General features: G+C 41.5%; 1 protein-coding gene across 1 annotated transcript; it reads left to right on the top strand.

Annotated features, from left to right (window-relative positions):
* Positions 1–53: 53 nt before the first annotated feature.
* LOC134190379 (uncharacterized) lies at positions 54–23991 on the top strand. Its single transcript, XM_062658831.1, has 46 exons — positions 54–274; positions 335–377; positions 3186–3607; positions 3672–3843; positions 3919–4043; positions 4107–4223; positions 4289–4343; positions 5699–5812; positions 5888–6004; positions 7752–7877; positions 7941–8144; positions 9960–10292; positions 10358–10385; positions 10439–10632; positions 10702–10881; positions 10947–11048; positions 11107–11184; positions 11420–11503; positions 11566–12017; positions 12072–12228; positions 12290–12484; positions 12553–12906; positions 12970–13169; positions 16185–16403; positions 16503–16566; positions 16641–17089; positions 17149–17320; positions 18448–18572; positions 18639–18755; positions 18818–18872; positions 18938–19051; positions 19116–19232; positions 20068–20193; positions 20266–20469; positions 20793–21125; positions 21246–21285; positions 21342–21466; positions 21522–21707; positions 21764–21865; positions 21937–22014; positions 22082–22165; positions 22231–22682; positions 22742–22898; positions 22984–23178; positions 23236–23589; positions 23649–23991. The coding sequence occupies exons 1-46, from the start codon at positions 156–158 to the stop codon at positions 23850–23852; spliced, it is 8043 nt and encodes a 2680-aa protein (XP_062514815.1). The 5' UTR covers positions 54–155; the 3' UTR covers positions 23853–23991.

The raw sequence follows: 23991 nt of genomic DNA, 5'->3' as shown, positions 1-23991 counted from the left end.
TTCTAACCAATGAGTCATGAGCGAGCGCTGCAAAAGTGACATCATACGACAAGATACACGCATGCGTGGCTACCGGCGGAGTCGTCTGCTAGTGTGTATAAAGGTCAAGTCTAGTCGTCGTCGTTACTTTCAAGTTTGTGCAGTGGACTGTGCAAATGAAGGCTAGCGAGGCTAAAGACGGTCTAAACACCAAGAGTCCTGTTCACAAGTCTTACGACCAAGCAGTCGGTCATTCTGACAAGAAACATTTGAGCCACAAACATGCCGAGGAGAAGTACGTTGCTAGACACGTTTCATATGTCGCCTGTTGCACTAATTTCGGCTCTTATTGCAGTGGAGAGAAGGAGGAGGAACGTAAAGTGTCGATGCTAGAGCTGGTGAGGTCCAGACACTGCACTTGCATTGCTACAGTGTATCTACTGCCTCAGTCACGTCTTGTGGTACTGAGCTTTGCCTAGAACTCTAGACCACGTCAACCGGCTAAGCTTCATTGATAACATTTTTACAAGTAACTACCAGTGTCCCAACAAGTCTTTATCGGCATGTTTATGGGCAACTGTTTTGGTTACACGTTTACAACCACGGGCAACATTAGCATCACAAACCTAAAAATACCTCTCATCCTGACTTTCGTCCATGCAGAGCGGTTTTTCTCACTTCATCTCACAGTTTCAGTATGCAGTATAATCGACTGTTGAATGACCAAGCAGGTGGCACAGCAGCTGGGGTGGTGCAGCTGCAGTCGAATGAAATCAAGTGTATGAGGGCATATCATCTACTGGTTTGACTTCTTAGACTTTGCTGTGTTGAGACTACTTGTCACCACAATTACAGCTTTGAACTCACCCTTCTTTTATATATTTCTGAGCAACTGCCAACCAAGTATGTCTTTGTTTAGCCTCCAGACTAGAGAGCGCGCGAACTCTACTCTAGACCAAGTCCATACTAAAATGATTTTGGAAATAGCCTTCTAAGCCAATCAGCTCCTTACAACCAGAATGTTGGTTGTAAATTGTGATTGGTTTAGCAGTAATTGGTTATGCTAAGTGCACGCCAGAGCCATGATGAAGACTCTGGTGCATGCACACATCTTAGTTTTAGTTTCAGCTTCAGTTCTTTGATATTTTCAAGCTTGAGGTGACGGGACATGCACAGCAACATCGCTAGACCATCACCTTTGACAACTGGTCGAGCTGTACAGTCTCACCAGTGGAGCGGTTAGACTAGCTAGCGGTCTGCTGAAGAATTAAAGAGTCGTTGTTTCATGCCGTCCACCAAGATATCACCGCGAACACGGCAGATGTCTCTTCTTTGTTTGTGAGATCTCATGACATTTATAAATGATATGTTGATCTAGGTAAACGATTCTACCATATAGACTACCATTTAGCATCACTTTTGATAAGCACTTTCGAAATCATTTCAGTATCGACTTGGTCCAGACTAGAGCTCTCTGGTCTGGAAATTTCGAGGCTAGTCTTTGTTTCATAAATATCATTCTATTTTTAGGTTATTTCTTGTAACCTTCAGAGCAACTGAGTTAGTGGGTAGTTGGGCCATTCAATTTTTGCATTGTATTTTTTGGTAAAATTTTAGAAATTATGAGCATTTAAAATATCTGTCTATTTTAGAAATTAAATTATAAAAATAAAAATAAAAATTAGAATGACTAAATTAGAAACACGAATATTTTAATGCAAAAAATGAATGGCTCAATTACCACCCACTGACCTACATGGTTTGCTCTACTTACATTAAATAGAAAGGAGTAAGGAGATTTGTTACATTCTGTTTGTACCATTTTGCTCCGAAATGACATTTGCTGGTACAGTGTACCATATTTCCACGAATAGTAACCTGTGTTTGATTAGTAACCCTGCTCAAATAGGTACCCATGGATCTAATCAGTTTGAAAGAATAGTAGCCTGTGGATCTAATTAGTTTGAAAAATAATAACCCATGGATCTTCTTAGTTTGAAAAAAATAGTAACCATTGGCAGTGTTCTCGCCAGTACCGTCAGTACTGTCATTTGGAATAAGGAAGGGACGTTTGGGGAGGGGAAACAGCAATTATTGATGGTTGGGAACAATATTGAAAAGCTGTAGCATGCTTATAGTGTGGGAGCATGGATCTAGCTAAAGACGTTAGTGGTCTTGATGGTCCCAAAGTTGCTACAGAACAATACATATTCTCATGTCATCTGGTAATTTAGAGAGTGCACAGTCTCCTTGTTGGTATTTAGTTGAGGTGAATTCTTGTTGACCTTTCACACAAAGAAGTGCTAATGAGACTGTGGTTGCAGCAGGGTGTTCTACTAATTGCTGTTTATCTTCAATCTCATGTATTGTACACCCCTACTCTTTTAGTTAGCTAACCGCACTTCTTTTTGAAATTGTGGTTTATGTCTATCATATATTTTGTCTCATCTGTGGAACATAGGTTATCTACTCCTACTAATATACATGCATCTGACTCTAATACAAGTAGGGAACAGAAAGGTAGTTTTATGATGTTATTACCAAATATGTCAACATCAAACATTTGATGATGTCATTATATTTAATGACATCATAACGACGGCTGGCAAAAAATCCTGGCTAGAACACTGTGTGGATCTAACCAGTTTGAAAAATAGTAACCCATGGATCTAATCAGTTTGAAAAAATAGTAACCTGTGGATCTAACCAGTTTGAAAAGTAGTAACCCGTAGTCAATTAGAGAAAGATGGTTTTTGATTGCCAAAAAATTGAGGGTTGTGGAGGGAACTCGCATATCATTGATAACAACTGTGGTGGCAAAGTATATGATCGACAGGTAAAACCTCTGCCAGTAGATAAAGAATTCTGACAAACAGAAGGAGGTGTTTGGATGCCGAGAGCGGATCTGGAGGAAAATGAAAATGATTGAGTGGTTACAAGTATTGACAGTTTCGTATGCGTCAAGAGTGTTGTTCCTCTTGCATATCTCTTCAACTTGGACCACGATAGCAGACATTGAAAAATAGTAACTCGTACTGGATTGGTAATCCTGCGTAAATAGTAACCCGTGGTTCTGATCAGTTTGAAAAAATAGCAACCCACGGGTTACTATGTGAGGAAATACGGTATTTACATTTTTGTATGATAAAGCTAGTAGTCACCGATTTCTGTGTGCAGCAAGTAACACAACGACTTTGTGTTTCCAGTTTCGCTTTGCGGATAAGAAGGACGTTTTGCTCACTATACTGGGATTACTTTGTGCCGCTGCGTCGGGCATGTCTTGGCCGGGCCTTGCTCTCGTGTTTGGTGCAATGCTGGACTCGTTTCTCTGCTTTGCCGTTGCTGCAAACAACGCAGCGGCCAACCTCACAAATTCCTCGCCGTCGTGTATTGTCGCAACATGCGGAGCAATAGATATTCAGGATGATATACACATTGCTGCGGTTCGATTTTCGATTGTTGGTGCCGGTGCGTGGGTCACGATGTATTTGTACGTCATGCTGCTGATCTGGTCGGCGGAACGTCAGACGCGTCGTATGCGAGAGGCATTCTTTCGTGCCATTATGAGACAGGAAATCGGATGGTTTGACACGAGCGATCCGGGTGAGCTGGCCACACGATTAACAGAGTACGGTTTTTTATTTTATTATTTTACAGTGTGTGGTGTATCATTGACATTTCGTCTGTTGTAGTGATCTAACAAAGGTATACAATGGTATCGGTGACAAACTCGGTGCCACTGTTCAATGGACTTCCACCTTCATCGGAGGGATCGTTGTCGGTCTAGTCATTGAGTGGAGGCTAGCGTTGGTCATACTAGGAGTGACTCCAATATTGGCCACTCTGGCTGGGTTCGTCGCAAAGGTTGACTTCTGTGTTGCACATCGAACGACGTCATAATAACAGCGGCATTGCCGTTTTCATGTTTGTTGTTTACAGCTTATAGCATCATTCACTACAAAAGAACAGAAGGCATATGCCAAAGCGGGCAGCGTTGCCGAAGAAGTCATATCATGTATGAGGACAGTCGTTGCGTTCGGTGGCGAGGAAAAAGAAACTCGTAGGCAAGAAAGATAACAACAGCGTGTTTAAATATATTTACGATATCGTTGTCATGTGATCATCAGATATCAAGTGGAAGTGGACCAGGCGACATCAGTCGGGAAGAAGAAGAGTTTGTCTTCGGGTCTCGTGTTGGGTTCGACATGGCTTATCATATTTTGTATCTATGCTCTAGCATTTTGGTAAGCAAGTTGAGGTCTAAGTAATATCAATAGGTGAGAGGCTAGTGAACTCTCGATATCTGCAGGTTTAGCGGCTATCTGATCAGAGACAAGGACGCGTCTGCTGGAGATGTTATGACAGTAAGTTACAGTAGAGTTTCATTTAAATAATTGATTAATGTGTAAGATATATTATATGTAAAATATATTATATGTAAAATATATTATATGTAAATGTATCTTTTGTTGATGTTGACCGAACCATTAATTAATTTAAAAATATATTTTTGTAAAATCTCCTGTCAACCAACGCTGTGGATACCATACACTTGCTTGCCATATTTATTGCAAAATCTCGAGTGTTTTTGTATACATTTCTAATTAATTGACATTTTCTACTCCAACTACTGTACTGCTCCTAATGTTTTTCGAGTAATAATCTTTTCAAAAATTTTGCCTTAAAAAACTAATAGCATAACAGAAAAATAAATTTTGGTCTCAAAAATTGTCGGTTGTCCAGGCTTTCGGTTTTTGCATGTGCACATGAAACATTGTCAAAAATGATTGCTAGATGGAAGGAAGCCTGGTTCACAGTACGACGTTGGCACTGCATCCTGCGAGTGTCCTGGACGCTGACAAGGACGCTCACACAAGCGTCAGCAAAGATGCTGGCGCTGTACCATTCACAGGATTGCGTCTGACGAGCGTCCATTGCACAAAGAACACACTGTGACAGTGGTCTGACGCTGTAAAGTAACCACGTGTGTACAATGTACTCGCAACAGATGTGGACGACGATGTTTTGCTTTGTTGCTGCTGCGCCGTAGTGTCAAGCGTTTCTTTCATCCTTAGGTTCTTGTAGTCCTTTGACTAGACTTGCCAAACGCAGGGAAACCACACACACACACACTCAATGAAACTTCCATTGATGCCATGTGAACGAATAGAGAGTCCCGAATACGTCCAGTTGCTCTGACTGACTCTTGATTGGTTGAAAATGAGCACGTGACGTCATCGGACGCTGGGTCACTTCCAGCTAAGATGCTTGATTAGAACTTTTCTCTATTCCAGTGTCGTGGACGCTAGGCGGGCATCATGTGAATGAACGTCAGGGACACTGACATGTTCGCGGCGTGACGCTGACACTTGCAGGACGCTCGTGCTAGTGTACTGTGAACTGGGCTGAAGTGGGCAGCTCAAGATGCCAACTAGAAATGTTTAGAGAATTGAATCAGTTTGAAAGAATAAATAAACAAATAATTAAATCAAAAAATATTACTAATATTGCACATCAAGACCTAAAAATTTTGATTCGTAATAATTCAAAATTATTTTGGAGTCTTGAAAAACATTAGGAGCTGTAGGGTATGCATGTGTACAAGAGATAATATGGGGACTCTATTGCCATTACACGTTTAAGTCTGAAATTGTACTTTTTGTTATAAATTGAGTTTAGAAGGACTTGCATTGGTAGCGAATGTTTGGTCTTCTTGCAGACATTCTTTGCCGTTATTCTCGGAGCGTTCTCGCTCGGCAACGTCGCTCCCAATGCCGAGGCAATCAGCGAAGCTCGTGGTGCCGCTGTCCGAGTGTTTGAGATTCAGGACAGGGTCTGTTACATTTGACTTGCATGTCTATCTACTGTCGACGGCACTCGGCATTTTCGTGCTTGTTGTTATTGTTAGAAGTCTGAGATCGATCCTTTGTCCGATGAAGGCAAGAAGCCGGATGAAGACACGGTGAAGGGAAATATTGAGTTCAAGGACATTCAATTCTACTATCCCGCAAGGCCGGATGTTGAGGTAATGTAAAGTGTGTAATCTCACTACAGTTGACGGCTGAAAACGTATATAAGAGCACAGTGAATGTTTCTGATGTTTTTACTGTTTAAAGTTGATGTCTAAAAAAGTTTCTTCTGACTTTGACATTTTACCTAAAAAAACGGACAAACATTGGTATACGCATGATTGAAGCTAGTACAGTACACAGAGAATTATGATACCTCTGCAGGGATGTAGCAAGCACATGTAAAGTGGTTGGGCCTAACTAGTGCTAAAGAGCGTGGTTTAATGCGCACTAAAGGACGTGGTTTACGCTTGCTAAAACATGGAGTTTGAGGGCATCCATACTTGCATGTAACTTTGATCTATTCCAGTAGCTAAGCCTGCCGCATACTACAGATACTCCAAATAATTAAATTAATAAATGATATATTTAATCGTCTATATGTCTAAACCAGAAGTTACACTAATCATCTGCTCACCAAAGTCCATTTTCCCAAAACTGGGTGGACCGGTCTAACCTTTTGCTATGCCCCTGCTCTGCTCTGTGTCAAAAATCATGTTAAATGCAACAGAAAATTTATTGTTTAATTAAGCCGTTTGCTCTGCTGGTTTGTGTTGTGGTGTCATGTTGCTCACATGCTTAGAGTCGTGTAGTGGAATGAGCTCATTTACATGAATTTGCTGCGGTGAGATGATAGACGACCTACTGAGTACTCAGTGGAGTTACTGTATGCTGATACAGTTGAACCTCGCTAATCCCAACAGCCCCATGCCAAGCCCTGTTTGGATGAGTGAAGTTGTTCGGATTAAACAATTCGTAGCCTTGGAGATCTAGACCTCACCTCAGACACCAACTGGTGCATTTACGCTTATGTCGCCACATGTCATGTTTGTGGTAAACGACACAACTGCAACGACTACATACTTTAAATACTGTGACAGTTAGGATTTAAAATAGTCAGATATGCACAATTGCTGAAAACTAGAAAAACCCTTGAACCGGATCAGGCTGAGCTGCTTGAAATTCCTATTATAATCTGGATTGGTGAGGCAGGGCGCTTAATGCATGGTAATTCAGATTAGCGAGGTTCTACTGTATAGGAGTAGTGAGTGTTTGTTTTTGATGTTTTCACTGTCTAGATTGATGTCTAGAAAAGTTTCTTCTAACTTTGACATCGTTTTCCTGAAAAAAAAGGACAAATGTTGGTGTATGCACATGCACAATTGAAGCTAGTACAGTACACAGAGAATTATGATACCTCTGCCCTGTGTAAAAATCTTTTTGTTAAATCTGAGGTGTTTGTTGGCCATGTCCAACTTGAGATCGGTATCAAGGTTTGCTGTTAAATGCATATGACTATGCACAGAAAATTTATTGTTTTGATTAAGCCGATCTAAGATTTGCTTTGTGGTGTCATGTCACTCACGTGCTTAGAGTACAGTGTTGTGCTATGAGCTCATTTGTACGAATCTGTTGCAATAGAGTGAGATAGTAGACAACCTACGCAGCAGCTTTACTGTATGCTGACAATACATTGCGGTGGACTAGAGTAGAGATCATTCTTTTTCCATGTGTTCTTACTAAGGCTAGCTCCAACGATGTTTCTCGGTATGAGTAGGATAGAACTAGCAAGAAGGTACCTACTTGACTGTGTCTTGTTTAGAAATGCAACAGGATTCTGTGTGTGTGTGTGTGTGTGTGTGTGTGTGTGTGTGTGTGTGTGTTTGTGTGTGTATTTGTAATTGCATATGTTATTTCCTACAGATCATGAGGAACCTCAACTTGAAAGTCAATCAGGGAGAGTCGGTTGCACTTGTTGGTCCCAGTGGATGTGGCAAAAGCACTGTCATCCAGTTGCTGCAGCGGTTCTACAATCCAATAAAAGGAGAAGTCAGTCGATATCAATGGGTTGTTGAAATGTACAGTCGTAGGATAATTGGTTTGTTGCTGTAGGTTCTATTGGATAGTCACAATGTGTCGACCCTCAACGTTCACTGGCTGAGGAAACACATTGGGGTTGTAAGTCAGGAGCCGGTCCTCTTTGCGACATCGATTGCCGAGAACATTCGATACGGGAGCGACAACGTCACAGACCAACAGATACAAGAAGCTGCAAAGCAAGCCAATGCGCACGATTTCATTATGAAACTGCCACAGGTATGTACCATACTTGACATTGTAAGTCGACAAACGAACATAAGAAATGGAGTAATGCCAGACCGTCTCTACTCACTCGTTTCTCTCTAAATGGTTTAACGTAAAACATGTTTCCTACCGGTAATTTAGAGTCTTGAAACTGAGTATATTCTTAAACAGTTTACCAGAAAGAGACAAACATATGGATGGTGTATGAACCAGGCTTTAGCAACGCTTTAGGCTAAGGCCACGTCAACTTGATTGTTGTTGCATGGGCCCGACTGACCTAGGATCTTGTTGCCAACAAAAAATGAAGATTATGTTATTGAGTCACGTGGCTTAGGTATTTGTCAAGCACATGGCTTCTTCTGTGTTCCCTTGGTCAACTGTCACTATCAAACAGAGTGGGAAGGTTTTAGTGTTGCACAATGTCGTGAAGCTTTGTTTGGCGACTTGCTGAGAAAACGTTTATTGTATGTCTACAGCTGCTAATACTTGTTTAAGATGGTAAATGTTTGTTTCGTCCCCAAATTTGTGCATGATTCATGTGTCACATAGAATTTACATGGGTGGTTCTGTTTCTTGTTTTTACAAGCCGACTGACCGACCGTAAAACAGCCTACAGGTGGCCTGTGAAACAACAAATCAAGTCGACATGGCCTAAGTCCACTTGCAAACATGTCCAAGTAGTTCTAAAGACACAAGCTCAAGCAATATTTTTTAAGTAATAAAATGTCAGACATTGTATTACAAACTTAATACAAAGTGGCCTACAATCAGTAGTCTAGACAACCGTGTTAGTATAGTCCAGTAGTCATGACTATTTCGAGCTCTAAGAATAAGACGAGAACATGCCGAACAACAAACGATAATGACTGTTTACAATCAATCAATTAATGTATCTTGTTCAGTGACTAGACTAGACTGGAACATACTGACTAGATGTTAAGGTTTTTCATTCTAAAGATGGGTCAATTGAATCGTGGCCATGCGACCTCTTGCAGCCACAGTTCCTCCAGATATATTTTATGGGCAATAATCATGCAGGGACAACCAGAGCGACGATGCAGAAAGTGCCTGATGTGTACTGTCTGTTCCCTATAAGTGTGAACTCAGAAGTGAGTAATGAGGTAGAGGTCACGCAGATATAGTTGAACTCTTTACCTGCTATTAAAGACGGCCTGTGCAAGGAACGGGTCCACAATATTTATTAATATTTCTATTTCTATTTATTGATATTTATTTATTTATATTCAGACTGATAGCCGAAAGAACAACACTATGCACTCACTAGCGCAACAGTAGCATCGCAGTTTCTTACCTTCACCGGCAGCTTTCTATCAGAATATGGCAATTCGATTCGTGAATGGTGTTGGAAAAACTATCAGCATCTAACGTATCGTCTGTAACTGGCTTGTGGCAGATAGTGTGACTCGGTGACTGGCTAGTCTACGTGTAGTAGCTAGTTACTGTTACCTATTTTCCTATTTTTTTTAATAAATCCGGATTCGGGACGAACAGGTGGGTGGGTAAGCCCTAAATCTGAATTCTTAAAAATACAAAATTCTATGACATCATCATATCCTTGTCACCTTCAGACTACTAGTAGTATTTGTCCCGAATCTGGATTTATAAAAAATACGAAAATTACGGACGGCCCTAAGGTAAAAATTATTTATACCTGCAGAAACTGTCTGTTTCCATGCAGTCTTTCTTACAAACAAGAGATAAATAAATAAAACAAATATGCAACAGTAGACAGAGTTACACAACTGCACTAGTATTCGTTTATGCTATGCTTACGTCGAGTGTTCATTGAAACTGTTAATAATTTAGAAATATAACACTCTGGTTGGCGAACGTGGCGCTCAACTGTCTGGCGGTCAAAAGCAGCGTGTCGCTATCGCACGAGCTCTAGTTCGAAATCCAAAGATTCTTTTGTTGGACGAGGCCACATCGGCGTTAGACACGGAAAGCGAGCGGGTGGTACAGTCTGCACTCGACAAAGCACAACAAGGACGAACGACGATCGTCATTGCTCACCGTCTGTCGACGATACAGAACTCGACGTCGATCGCTTCGATCGTGAGCGGGGAAGTGGTCGAGAAGGGAACACATTCGGAACTGATGGAAAAGAAAGATGTCTATTACGAACTGGTTATGGCACAGGTGCGAAGCGAGTTAGCCAGAGTCATTAGAATAACGTTTGTATCACCCTTTGTATCTTTTTTCAGCAAGTTGGTGAGGATAACCCATCACTAGGTATGACAAAATTTATTATTTATTTAATCAATTAAGTCACAATGTCTATATAGGTCCCATGTCTCCGACATCAGCTACCAAATCGGTACTCGGTAGATTTAGTCAGTCGATACGTTCGGGATCGCAACACGGGCGACAGTCGTCTTTGCGTCGTGGTCAATTTACTAGTCAAGTGTCGAGCGAGAGTGGCGTTTACGGTCGTCAAACGTCAGCTTATCATCGTCAGTATTCGGGTGGAGGAGCCTCTGTAAGAAACACGTCACTCGTAATTGATTGTTACCGAGACTGACTACTCGGTTATTCTGTTGTGGTTAAGATACGAGACGTTGACAAGGAAATAATCGATGAAGGACCACCACCACCCGCTCCCTCTGTGATCCGTATAGCAAAGATGAATGCTCCCGAGTGGAAACTGATTTTACTAGGACTAGTGGGTGCAGCCGGAGCTGGAGTCATCATGCCAGTATTTTCGATTGTCTTTTCGAAGCTCTTGAGGGTGCGACTTGAACGGTTTAGATATCACAGTGGTTTGGTGTGCTTATGTGCGACCGTCTGGTTTAGATATTTGGCGAACCTTGTGACGAGATGGAAGATGGTGTTTCCGAATGGGCACCTGTATTTGTCTACATTGGGTTAGCTTCTGGACTTTTTGAATTTTCCAAAGTGAGTATGACTCACACAAATGTATGAGTCGTGTAATAGCCTAAGGACTTTGCTTTAGGCGTTCTTTCTTGGCATTTCTGGTGAGGCATTGACAGCTCGATTGAGGCGGCTTACATTTCGTGCAATGTTGAGACAGGTTAGTGACTCTGTATGTATGTTGGGTTGTGGTATGGGTATGAGGTAGCAGATCTGTTGATACGAGAGGTATGAACGATTGAACTCGTGTGTGTGTGTGTGTGTGTGTGTGTGTGTGTGTGTGTGTGTGTGTGTGTGTGTGTTGTGTGTACTGTACCCGACACACATTTACTCGCGGCCTAGAGGCTTCATGGAATTATTGCAAATGCAGTTGACATACACTGCACTCCTTGTAGGATATCGGCTGGTTTGATGATCCACGACGAAGTACCGGAGCTTTAACCACTCGTCTCGCTGCCGATGCATCAGAAGTAAAAGGGGTAGCAAGCGACTGCACATTTCTTCAGTTACCATACACTTACACAGATGTTTCTGTATTCAGGCTGTCGGACTTCGGATCGGTGCCGTCATTCAGCTTTTATCCACTCTTGTTGCAGCAATGGGAGTTTCTCTGTATTACGATTGGGAAATGACACTCGTGAGCCTCGCTTTCATTCCTCTACTCATTGCTGCTGGTGCCTTCCAAATGAAATCGCTTGCCGGACACACGGCAAAAAACAAGGAGCTCGTCGAAGAGGCCGGCACAGTAGCCGTCGAAGCCGTAGAGAACATCAGGACCGTAGCTCAACTGACACAAGAGGAGACATTCTGGCAGAAGTACCACGAATGTCTGGAAGGTCCATTCAAGCTGGCCATTCGCCATGCCCACATCCGAGGGTTTTTCTATGGTCTGGCAAACTCCATTTTGTTTTTTGCCTATGCTGGATCGTTTCGATTTGGAGGGTGGCAAGTCGAGAATCAGTCTTCGAAATATACTATGGAAGACGTCTTTATGTAAGCTGTCAGTCACGAGTTGTCATACACGGATGAATTAGTTTCTTGTGCTAGTGTGTTTGGAGCTATCGTGTTTGGGGCTTTCTCGGTTGGTCAAGCACTGTCGTTTGCTCCCGATTACAGCAAAGCGATGACGGCCGCTGCTCGTGTGTTCGACCTGTTGGACACCGAACCCGCAATCGACAGCTCGAGCAAGAAGGGTCAGAAACCTGTAGGTAACTGCACTATGTCTCTTCGTTTCTGTATGCTACCGTCTTCTTCGTTGGCGACAGATGGTAGACGGTCATGTTGCATTCAAGAGTGTCCACTTTAGCTACCCGACTCGACCCAATGTAACGATCTTGAATGGACTGGATCTAACAGTCGAGCCGGGTCAGACGGTTGCTTTAGTTGGAGCAAGTGGTTGTGGCAAGAGCACGTGCATCCAGCTACTCGAACGTTTCTACGATACCAAAGATGGCTCTGTAGTATGTCGAGTATCCCTACCTGTTATACAAAGGAGTGTTTGACTTGAGGTGTTTGTTGTTGCTGTTAGGATCTCAGTGGTCACGATATTAAAGACATCAATGTTCCACATCTGCGTTCTCAATTCGGTTTGGTCAGTCAGGAGCCAGTACTATTTGCTTGCAGCATTCGTGACAATATTGCTTATGGTGACAATTCTCGTGAAGTATCTCTGGAAGAGATCGAAGCAGCTGCCATTGATGCCAACATTCACAAGTTTATCGAAGCACTGCCCGATGGATATGACACTATGGTTGGTGAGAAGGGAGCCCAATTATCTGGTGGTCAAAAGCAACGTGTGGCCATTGCTCGTGCTCTACTCCGAAATCCCAAGATATTGCTGTTGGATGAAGCTACCTCGGCATTAGACACTGAGAGTGAAAAGGTGCCATATGGAGTATCTATGTTGTTGAGACTTTGGCAATGATTAATTGTGTCTAAATTCCAGATTGTTCAAGAGGCTTTAGATCAAGCGAGAGAAGGGCGCACGTGTTTGGTCATCGCTCATCGTTTGTCGACTATTCATACCGCTGACAAGATCCTTGTATTCCAGAATGGAAAAGTAGTGGAGGACGGAAAGCATGGCGATTTGATGAAACTGAAAGGCATTTACTACAATCTTAACCAAGCTCAAGTCCACAACGTCATGTAAAGTCGCCTACTCTAGGATATCTAAAGAGTTGACTTTATGTAGTATATAAAGTAATAGATAATAGATAAGATCTGTTAGTTATTTGCGTTGCAACAGGCAATACTTACATGTTTGGTAAGTATTGAAAGATTATGTTGGAGAAAAGATTGAGTATGATGATGGAGGTTACTAAGTACAGAATAAGATCATAGATAAGACCTGTTAGTTATTTGCGTTGCAACAGACAATGGTTACATGTTTGGTAGAGAAAGATTATGTTGAAGAAAAGATTGAGTATGATGATGGAGGTTACTAAGTACAGAATAAGATCATAGATAAGACCTGTTAGTTATTTGCGTTGCAACAGACAATGGTTACATGTTTGGTAGAGAAAGATTATGTTGAAGAAAAGATTGAGTATGATGATGGAGGTTACTAAGTACAGAATGTAGTATGACACGGCGGGAAGGGTCCGGCTACGCGAGACATTTGTACAGTAGAGTGACTTCACACAACTCAACTGTCAATTTAATTGCTTCCATCAAATTCGAACAACTGCTCGTGTTCATAACGTAAATTAACGTCTGTATTCACTTAAAAACAGTTCAATTTATCGAGTTTCGTTCGGGGAAAGTGGCGCAGAAATGGGTAAACCAAAGAACGAACGGAGACGGACACACACTAAATTTCTAGTTGGCACGCAAGTGCACCGCTGTTAGAGTCAGAATATAGATACATGTATACCTACAAGTCGCTTGCTCGCAATCGCAATAAACTACGTATTCGCTGCAAAGGCCCTAATTATTAATTAAATATTTTGGCACCGTAACTAAAGTCCATTCCCGAATAGGGACTTGTGGGCACTGTGGTTAGTAGATAGGAATTGAAGAGCACAGATGGGCGTAGCTAATTATTGTTAGTGGAATAAAAGGAACTTACATTCAAAGGTTCAACCAATGCCTCAACTACATGAGCTTGCTAGCTACAGCTATTTTACTTTATCAATCCATAGTTCAAAGTACGTCCGCGTCAGCTTTCAAGTAGTGGGAGCATAGCGGTGACTTTGAAGTTATCTGACACCTGGTCTAATAGCAGAGTAGGGCAGGGCCAAGCGCGTGTCATATTATACAGAAAGTTAGTAATTGTGTTGTAATAAAGCACCAATCAGCGTATTCATTAACTGATCTGGAACCTCCTCCTTGTGAGCTTTCCAATGACGTGGGAATCAACTCGCTAGGACCTCTGCTTCAGGAGATACGGGTTTTCACCACGTATCCTCCTATTCGGGAATGGACTTCACGTATTGCGTCGATCAATGCTAGCACTGCAGACAGTGCTAGCGTAAAAACAGTCTTGTTAGAGCTTATTTCGTAAATGCACTCTTAGCGAAGCTTGCGTACAGTACGTACATCAATCTAGTCAGCTACGACTTCCACTGAGACCTCCAGAAGCTAGCGTGTCACAGTGACCGTGTGACAATGCAATCTCATGCAGTTCACTAGACTCGTACCCAGTCCTCCTCCTCGCGCGCGCTCCACGTGTTTGGCACGTGCTTTTTGTTCCACTCGCCAGGGAGGACTGGTAACATATTATGTCACGTGAAGAACTAGTTCTTCACGTGGTAGGTTTTCGGTGCATTGATTGGTCAAAACTGCAACGCGAGACGAAAAAATGTTGTTACAAGGGCACGCGTAGGATCCTATTGAGTCGCAATTACCTTGACTATTAGACAGTTATTAGCAATAGTTGTCGTCACGCAAGGTGCAAACTCATTAGTGCTCTCCGCTGTGGACATCATGACAACGACGTCTTCTCCAGCCGGAATTGACAGAGATGTCTCTAGCTGCTCAGTACGAAGCAAATGGTAGCTAACAGACGACAGGAGCGCGTACAAGGTGCATTCGCTACCGATTGATAGTGAAGCTAAAATGTTCATGAAGCGAGCATTTTGCTCGTTGCAACGAAAGCGATCTCCTTTGTAACTCTAGTTTCTGAACAGTCCCTAGAAAGAGCGTAAAGCTTTGTGTTTTTGTTTTGGCTGGCGACGTTTAGCGTAGTACTCTCGTGAGACTAATTACTCGACACCATATTATTAGTGCAGGTGGCAACAATTTACGGGATCGGTTTCTAATTAAACTAATGAAATAAATGGTCACATGACATAATATGTTACCAGTCCTCCTGGCGAGTGGAACAAAAAGCACGTGCCAAAACACGGAGCGCACGCGAGGAGGACTGGGTACGAGTCTAGCAGTTCACGACCTCGGTCTGCATGCATGCATGCATGCATGCATGCAACATCAACATTAACTCTCTAGCTAGAGCCGAATACCGGCTACAACACGCGCTCTCAAGACACCCAGTCATTTTTCTCTCTCGTACTTATGTTTAGCGTTATTTACATGCACGTATGCGCTAGAATCTGTAAATCAACTGCCGTCTGGAAAACCAGCTAGAAGACGGAGACAAGCGTTTAGATGGAAAAAGCTAGGCAATGTGCAAATCCGGGATGCGTAATTACGCTACAGTAGGTGAGTGTAGACGTAGTGTACCTAAAAATCCCGCACCTGGCACCAAACTTGAAGTTGCAAGATAGTCAGTCCCAAAACATAGCACTCACAGCGATTTCAGACCTACAATAATCAAGTACGCAAAATAACGTTTGTAGATAAAAAAAAAACAAGAGGAAATGCAAATGAGCTAGCGGATTATACAGAACGTCTTCCATCTTTCTTCGTCAACTACTTAGCATGTGATGTACAATAAGTAACATGTCACGTATAATTAAATATACACCTCAGTATTATTTATTATATTAATTAAGATAGAGCACATATTCTATTTCACATCAGCAGACGTGTTGTGTCGATAACGACGGTACAGTACCAATTTATGTCCAACCATTGTATGATTAAAGCACTTCACACACTGCTGCCAGCAGGGATGAAAGGGCGTCTGTAAGTGCGTTCGGTATCATGCCGAAACAAGAAGAAATTCGGGTGTATCTAGCACATCATGTGCAATTGAATTAGCCGTCGCCATTTTGTGTGGGAGTGTCTCTCCAAATATATGACGTCACAAAGTCATGTGCCTCAAAACCAGAAGATTTCCCAACGACGGCGAGGCACGATGGCAGAAGCAGAAGGCGACGGAGACGACCTAGGGAGTCTAAGGCGGACTAATTCGTACGACGAGGCGATCAATAATCGTCTGGGCTACCGCGCGACGTCCACATCTGACCATTCAAACAGGTTAAGACTTTTTTATTAATTACGGAATTAGTAATACATTAACATCTCAGACAACTACAATCATCCTGGCAAAGACGATATAATGATACATTTTCCCAGGAAAAACAGCGAAGAAGAGCCCAAAGAGGGCGGTCCAATGCCAAAAGTGGGCGTTCTACAGCTGGTATGTCCACGCCTCAGCCACATCTTCGCTACTGTAGCTCTGTCACTTTTGTTGTTTTAATTCTATTTTTCCAGTTTCGGTGTGCTGACAAATTCGATGCTGTACTTATTGCGGCAGGCCTGATATCTGCTGCTGCAGCCGGACTCAGTTGGCCGGGAATGTCGCTTGTGTTCGGAGCCATGATCGACTCCTTTCTCTGCTTTGAAATCACCAAGTCAATGTCAAACGCGACCGTCACTAACTCGACTGCAGCACTTCCGTGCATTCTCGGCGGTATCGGATTAGACTTCTGTGGAAATGGTACAGTTGATGTACAGGCCGAGATAACAACGGCTGCTCTCCAATTTACGTACATCGGTATTGGAGTGTGGGTTTCCTACTACCTCTATGTGACGTTGCTCATATGGACGGCAGAACGCCAGACTCGAAGAATGAGAGAGGAATGTTTTCGGTCCGTCTTGAGGCAAGAGATTGGCTGGTTTGATACAACTAGGACAGGAGAGTTGGCGACGAAAATGACAGAGTGAGACCTTGAATGAGCTCAAAGAATAACATACACTATTCATTTTGGTTTATGTTTAGAGACATGAACATAGTTTATGCTGGCATTGGTGACAAAATTGGGAGCTTTGTTGTGTGGATGTCTACTTTTGTGGGATCGATTCTTCTCGGGTTTTATCTCGAATGGAGGCTTACTCTCGTCATATTGGGTATAACTCCTCTTCTTGCAGTAGTGACCATGATTGAAGCAAACGTGAGTGTTGTTTAGCATTCATAGTCAGCACGTGTGTTTTGACTGGATTAATTGCTGTTGTTGTGTCTTGGTGGTTTATTCAGCAATCCATTGCTCTAACAACAAGTTTTGAAACTTAAACAATTTTTTCAAAATCCTGTTGGATTAATTTTAATCAGAAACAGTTTATGAAAACAAAAGGAAGCTTAGCATGATGCTTATGAAAAATCTATGGTAAACTCTCCTATACAAAATACCTAATCTAAAAATACCTAATTCATTGGTAATCATACTTTTACAAGCTTGTGTATCTATAGCGACAATTATGAATACCATGCTCACTTAGGTAAGCCACCACCCTAGACAACTTGACATCTTGAGATAAACAAAAGTCAAAGTGATAAAGTGATTGTGACTAACCAAAACAATCAATGCTGCTGTGCTAATCACAAAATAGTCTGCCAAGACGGTCAACATCACTTACCCTATAACCATAACCGGTTATTTCTGTGGTCTTAAATTACAGCGATTTGAGAATCTAGACAGAAGTTTTAATTACTGCGAATCAATTTCTGCGTTTCAACCAGGAAGAGAGTTACTGGTACACACATGTACACGTGTCTGCACAGTGACTGCCTACAACTCCGAGGATAGGCCTAAATATCTGTGAATCATATTTGTGTGCTCCGTGATTTCTTCGCAGAATTTGTAGAAATATCATGATCGCAGAAATAACTGGTTCTATGGTACGCATACAATATACCGGTATATAGAAACTTCATTTTCAATTGTAGTCAACATTGGTCTATAACAAACTAAAAGGCCTGGGAGTTGAAATAGATCATCCCTACAAGCGTAAGAGTCTAGCAGAAGGCCTGTCAAACGAGTGTCAATTACCACTTTCAAAATCCGTAAAAAGTTTGGCTTGACCAAAGTCAAAAACAAGGACTTATGGTGTGTTTACACTAAAAGATGCAAGTGCTCTAGCTTGCATCCAATTGGTTGAGTTGAGTCTAGCATCCAGAGACATTATTTGTACACAACTCACCTCTACTGTAAACACACTCAACCCAGGGAGGCTAGCTTACTCATGCAAGTACATTAGAAGGTTTCCATTCAATCAATAAATGTAATGTTTTGTGATGAAGCTTGCTATAGCCTTCACAACCAGACAACAAGGAGCTTATGCAAAAGCAGGCAGTGTGGCTGAAGAGGTGATATCCTGCATTAGAACCGTAGTTGCATTTGGGGGAGAAGACAAAGAAGCTGAAAGGCACTCCAATCTATCGTCTGTGTGAATTTCATCTCAACTACATATGTCTGCGTATGTTTTTCTCAGATACAAAACAGAATTAGAACATGCCAAATCAGAAGGAAAAAAGAAAAGTGTGTTGTTAGGTTCTGTGTTATCAACGGAATATTTCATGCTGTACTGCATCTATGGCATCACCTTCTGGTAGGTGAAATTCATTGGTCACATTGGTGGCACTCTCCTAGTAAAGTTGAATACATGTATAGGTTTAGTGGGTATCTTGTTGAAAAAGGGGGTGCTTCAAGTGGAGACATCATTGCTGTGAGGCATCACATATTTTGTTAACACGATTAGTGTGCTAACATGTATTCCTGTCATGTTGTCAGACTTTCTTTGCAGTTTTGATTGGAGCTTTTGCGCTGGGTCTGGCTGCTCCAAACATGGAGGCAGTAAACACAGCACGAGGTGCTGCAGTCAGAGTTTTTCAGATTCTGGATAGAGTTGGCATAAAATACATATAAATAAACATATCTAGTTTTATACTATGGCAAGTGTCTTGTGTAGAAATCTGAAATTGATCCATTGTCTGATGAAGGAGAGAAACCTGATGAGAATTTGATTAGAGGCAATATAGAATTCAAGAACATACGTTTTACGTATCCGGCAAGACAAGATGTCGAGGTAAGAATACATTGTCATCAACATCAAGATGGCCTCAAGATGGCCTCATATGTCTTTTAGATACATTATACATACATTGTAGGCACATTGTGTAAATACAACTTTTCATGCCTAGAAAACTTTCTAACATTCCAACATTCCAGAATACTACAATTGTAACTTTGTTATGTTTATTAAGTTTATTATTTTATAATAAAGCTGCATGCCCTAGTGTGTAGCTAAACTACTGCATACGTACTACTACGTGTAAATCATGTATAGACCGTGTGCCGATTATTGGGTCCTTCTCGTAGCTTTCACAGGTAACCTTGGCTGGGAACTGCAAAGTACACTCTAGAAAGAAAATGACGACACAATAAACTCCACAGCTCTTGACATTCAGAGAGTATATATAGTGATACTTACCCTACACGTGTTCAGTTAGGCTTACACACTTTAGCGCGCGTTAGACAGACAAGCCTTTAGGATACATGTACGTACGTTGTATCCGAAGCCCGGATATCCGGGCTAACAGTGGACGACCGACTGTACGTACGACGGTATATACTCAGATGCAAATGAAGCTATTCCGACCAAAAGACGAGACGTGGTGTCATTACCGACCAATAGCGAACGTGATGTCATCATAAGGCTCCACCTCTCTTGTTTGGACATACACCAGCCGAGGGTTTAGCACTGTAGTGCTTCTCTATTCATTGGAATTTAATATGTAGAGATTATATAAGTGCACTTTTAACTTTAATTAATTAACTGTACGTTGTCTACATATCAGGCCTATTTACATAGATATAACTAATGCATATAATTAATTTAATTACTCGTGATTTCATCTAAGGTCTTGCATGACGTCAGCTTGGAAGTTAACTCTGGCAAAACAGTGGCTCTAGTTGGTCCAAGTGGTTGTGGAAAAAGTACTCTCATTCAGTTGTTACAAAGGTTTTATACTCCACAAGAAGGAACCGTAAGATATTTGCAGCAAAAGATTTTAGAATTGCTGGTTGTCTTTCAAGTACACTGTACCCAATTGTGTTAGATTTTCCTGGATGGTTATGACTTGAATTGTCTTAATGTGCGATGGCTGAGGAATCATATCGGTGTTGTCAGTCAAGAGCCTGTACTATTTGCAACAACGATTGCTGAGAATATTTGCTATGGAAAGGAGGATGTCACTCATGCTGAAATTGAGAAAGCAGCAAAGCAAGCTAATGCTCATGATTTTATCATGAAGCTACCTCAGGTAAAAAATTAAATTTACACATAAACTAAAAAAATTATTTAAACATCTTGTGTGTACCTTAAGCATTGACAGTGTATGGACATTCAGACATATATTTTAGAATAGTTTATATTGTGACATAGTTTAATTAATTAATTATATCAAATACACTTTTTATTAAAATAATATATAATAGTGATAGAAACAATGACAAAAATGATGACAAAAACAAACAAAACAACAACAGCAACAACAACCCAGTTTTTAATCCATTTGTGTCTCAACTACTTTATACTGCATTCAACTTGACTGCTCAAGAAGTACTATTGACAGTTTTCTTCTAGAAATACAATACACTAGTTGGTGAACGTGGTGCTCAACTTTCTGGTGGTCAGAAGCAACGCATTGCTATTGCAAGAGCTTTAGTTCGAAATCCCAAGGTTCTACTGCTAGATGAGGCTACATCAGCTCTTGACACAGAAAGTGAAAAGATGGTGCAGTCGGCACTGGAAAGAGCAGCAGAAGGAAGAACAACTATAGTGGTAGCTCATCGACTGTCAACTATTCAAAATGCAACATCTATTACTGCACTTGTTGATGGTCAAGTTGTGGAGAGTGGTACTCATTCACAACTAATGGAGAAGGAAGGTGTCTATTACGATCTTGTCATGGCACAGGTGAGACCCTATTCATTTCTTTCCGGATTTTGCTGTTCCTACAATATTTGGACGAGTCGATCTATTTTTAAACAATTAGTAAACAAAACATTAGATTGTTACTTATATAACATTAATTAGTTTTTGTTGCAGCAAGTTGGAGATGGCACTGTGGAATCAAGTTGAGCAGTCAGGCAATGTTTGTACTTGTTGTATTTGTAATCTTATTCATTGTAGGTGAAACTGAGGTAAGTTCTGTACGTTCCAGCCTACTACTTTCAAGTCACTCTCGTGATGAGACTTCAAGCTATCAGCACCAGCACAAGTATTTTCGCATGTCATCTGGAAGTGAACCTTTGAATGTAGACGTTTACTAATTTCAATTTTTATGAACACGCTTCAATGCAATCTGTATAGAGTAAAGATGCAGACACAACCGTTGACGAACTTGATGATGGTCCTCCGCCATTGCCTCCGCCTGTTATTCGTGTGATCAAGATGAACGCTCCTGAATGGAAGTATTTGTTGTTAGGAGTATTGGGTGCTGCTGTTGCTGGAGTGGCAATGCCAGTCATGTCAATCTTCTTTGCATTACTTATGAGGGTTAATTTTATCTACCATTTTATTGGGTAATAGCTATAACTGGCTGTATGTTACAGGTATATGGTGAACCGTGCGATATAATGCAAGATAGAATTGCAACATTGGCTCCCGTGTTTTTGTACATTGGAATAGCTTCTGGAGTGGCAGAGTTTTCTAAGGTCGTGCAGTTTGTAGTAGAGTAGACATGCACTCTAATTTCATAATTTCATACATGTATCTGTTCAACTAGGCTGCATGTCTTGGTATTGCTGGTGAAGAGCTGACCGGTCGATTGAGAGGACTGGTGTTTCGTGCTATCTTACGTCAGGTTGTTTATATCATGAATTAACATGCATTCTACTTATAGTTACTAATCTGATCTGTTTGCATTGTAGGACATTGAGTATTTTGACAACCCAAGGCACTCAACAGGTGCATTGACCACTCGTTTGTCCACTGATGCATCTGAAGTCAAAGGAGTAATATTTTACTATTTTTTATATAAACAGATGTAGCAGAAGTTGTACTTCAATGTCGCATGTAGGGTGTTGGTGCTCAGCTGGGTACAATCGCTAACCTTTTCTTTGCTTTACTGGCTGCGCTGTGCATTTCGTTGTATTACGATTGGGAGATGACATTAGTGAGCCTCAGTTTTCTTCCTATGGTTCTTATTGCTGGCATCGTTTCTGCAAAGACTGTTACTGGACTTACACATGGAAATAAAAAAATGCTTGAAGAAGCTGGCAAGGTGGCGGTAGAGGCTGTGGAGAACATTCGAACAGTTGCACAGTTAGGCAATGAAAACGTGTTCTTAGAGAAATACCATGTTTTACTCGAGGGACCATTCAAGCAAACAATTCGGCATACCCACGTTCGTGGTTTCTTCATGGGCTTATCCCAGGCTGTACTTCTGTTTTCATATGCTGGATCGTTTCGATTTGGGGGTTGGCAAGTGGAGCATCAGAGTGATAAGTACACGATGGAAGAAGTATTTATGTGAGTGCAGGAGACATGGTGTTGTTGATTTGTTGATTGTTGAACAATTCTTGCTGCAGTGTGTTCGGAGCAATAGTCTTTAGTGCAATGGTAATGGGTGACTCACTGATATATGCACCAGACTATACGAAAGCTAGACTAGCTGCTGCTCGTGTGTTTGATCTTCTTGACTTTAAGCCATCTATCGATAGCTCAAGCAAGGATGGCCTCCGACCAGTAAGTTGTGAATTGTTAGATACTCTAGTAGATTGATAACTTAATCTGCGGTTGTTTGATTTATTAACTTGGTGTTGCCTAACAGAGTGTAACTGGTCACATCACATTTAAGAAAGTCAAGTTCTGTTATCCCACTCGTCCAGATGTGACTGTACTGGACGATTTGAGTATGAAAGTTGAGCCAGGTCAGACCGTAGCATTGGTTGGATCGAGTGGTTGTGGCAAGAGTACATGTGTGCAACTGCTTGAACGCTTTTACGATCCAAACGAAGGCACACTGGTGGGTGTTAATTGTACCATTCTGAATTTCTCTCTGTGTGTAGTTGTATCTCTGTAGCATTTGGATGGATCCAATATTCAAGATATGAATGTAATGCATCTTCGTGCTCAGCTTGGTCTCGTTAGTCAAGAGCCAATCCTGTTTGCCTGCAGTATCCATGACAATATAGCATACGGGGATAATTCAAGACGAGTAGCTGAAGAAGAAATAGAGGCAGCTGCTACAAAAGCAAATATTCATAAATTTATTTCCTCGCTTCCGGATGGATATAATACTGTCGTTGGCGAAAAGGGAACACAATTATCCGGTGGTCAAAAGCAACGAGTAGCTATAGCTCGTGCCCTCATTCGTGATCCCAAGATCTTACTGTTAGATGAAGCCACATCAGCGTTGGACACAGAAAGTGAGAAGGTATACTACTAATTGATTTACATAATTGGCAAGTCGTAAAATACTAATAATTTACACAGGTGGTTCAAAAAGCTCTGGATCGAGCTAGAGAGGGTCGGACATGCATCGTCATTGCTCATCGTTTGTCTACTATTCACACTGCAGACAACATCGTTGTGATACAGAATGGAAAAGTTGTTGAGCAAGGAATACACAGCGACTTGATGAAACGAAACGGTGTTTATTCACAACTTAATCAAGGCCAAGTGCAAAGCCTAGTATGAACTCCAGGCCTGTACTCACACTATAACTTGCATAGCATTCGCACATGCTATACAAGTCTTTGTCTACAATTTTACACTACTGAGAGAGAGCACAGTAGATTTAGGATGCTTTTTGATAGACTAGAAGTTAGTTTAGGCA

The sequence above is a fragment of the Corticium candelabrum genome, chromosome 14 (genome assembly GCF_963422355.1).
Source record: "Corticium candelabrum chromosome 14, ooCorCand1.1, whole genome shotgun sequence".
Classification (NCBI taxonomy): Eukaryota; Metazoa; Porifera; class Homoscleromorpha; order Homosclerophorida; family Plakinidae; genus Corticium; species Corticium candelabrum.
This window is presented reverse-complemented; position numbering and strand designations above follow the sequence as displayed.

What these genes read in the sequence shown, in the direction of transcription:
- LOC134190379 (XM_062658831.1), top strand. Translation starts at nt 156, where the DNA reads ATGAAGGCTAGCGAGGCTAAAGACGGTCTAAACACCAAGAGTCCTGTT. An exon ending in ACATCTGACCATTCAAACAG is followed by an intron (nt 16,404 to 16,502) that starts GTTAAGACTTTT and finishes ACATTTTCCCAG; the next exon opens with GAAAAACAGCGAAGAAGAGC. An exon ending in TTCGTGCTATCTTACGTCAG is followed by an intron (nt 22,015 to 22,081) that starts GTTGTTTATATC and finishes TTTGCATTGTAG; the next exon opens with GACATTGAGTATTTTGACAA.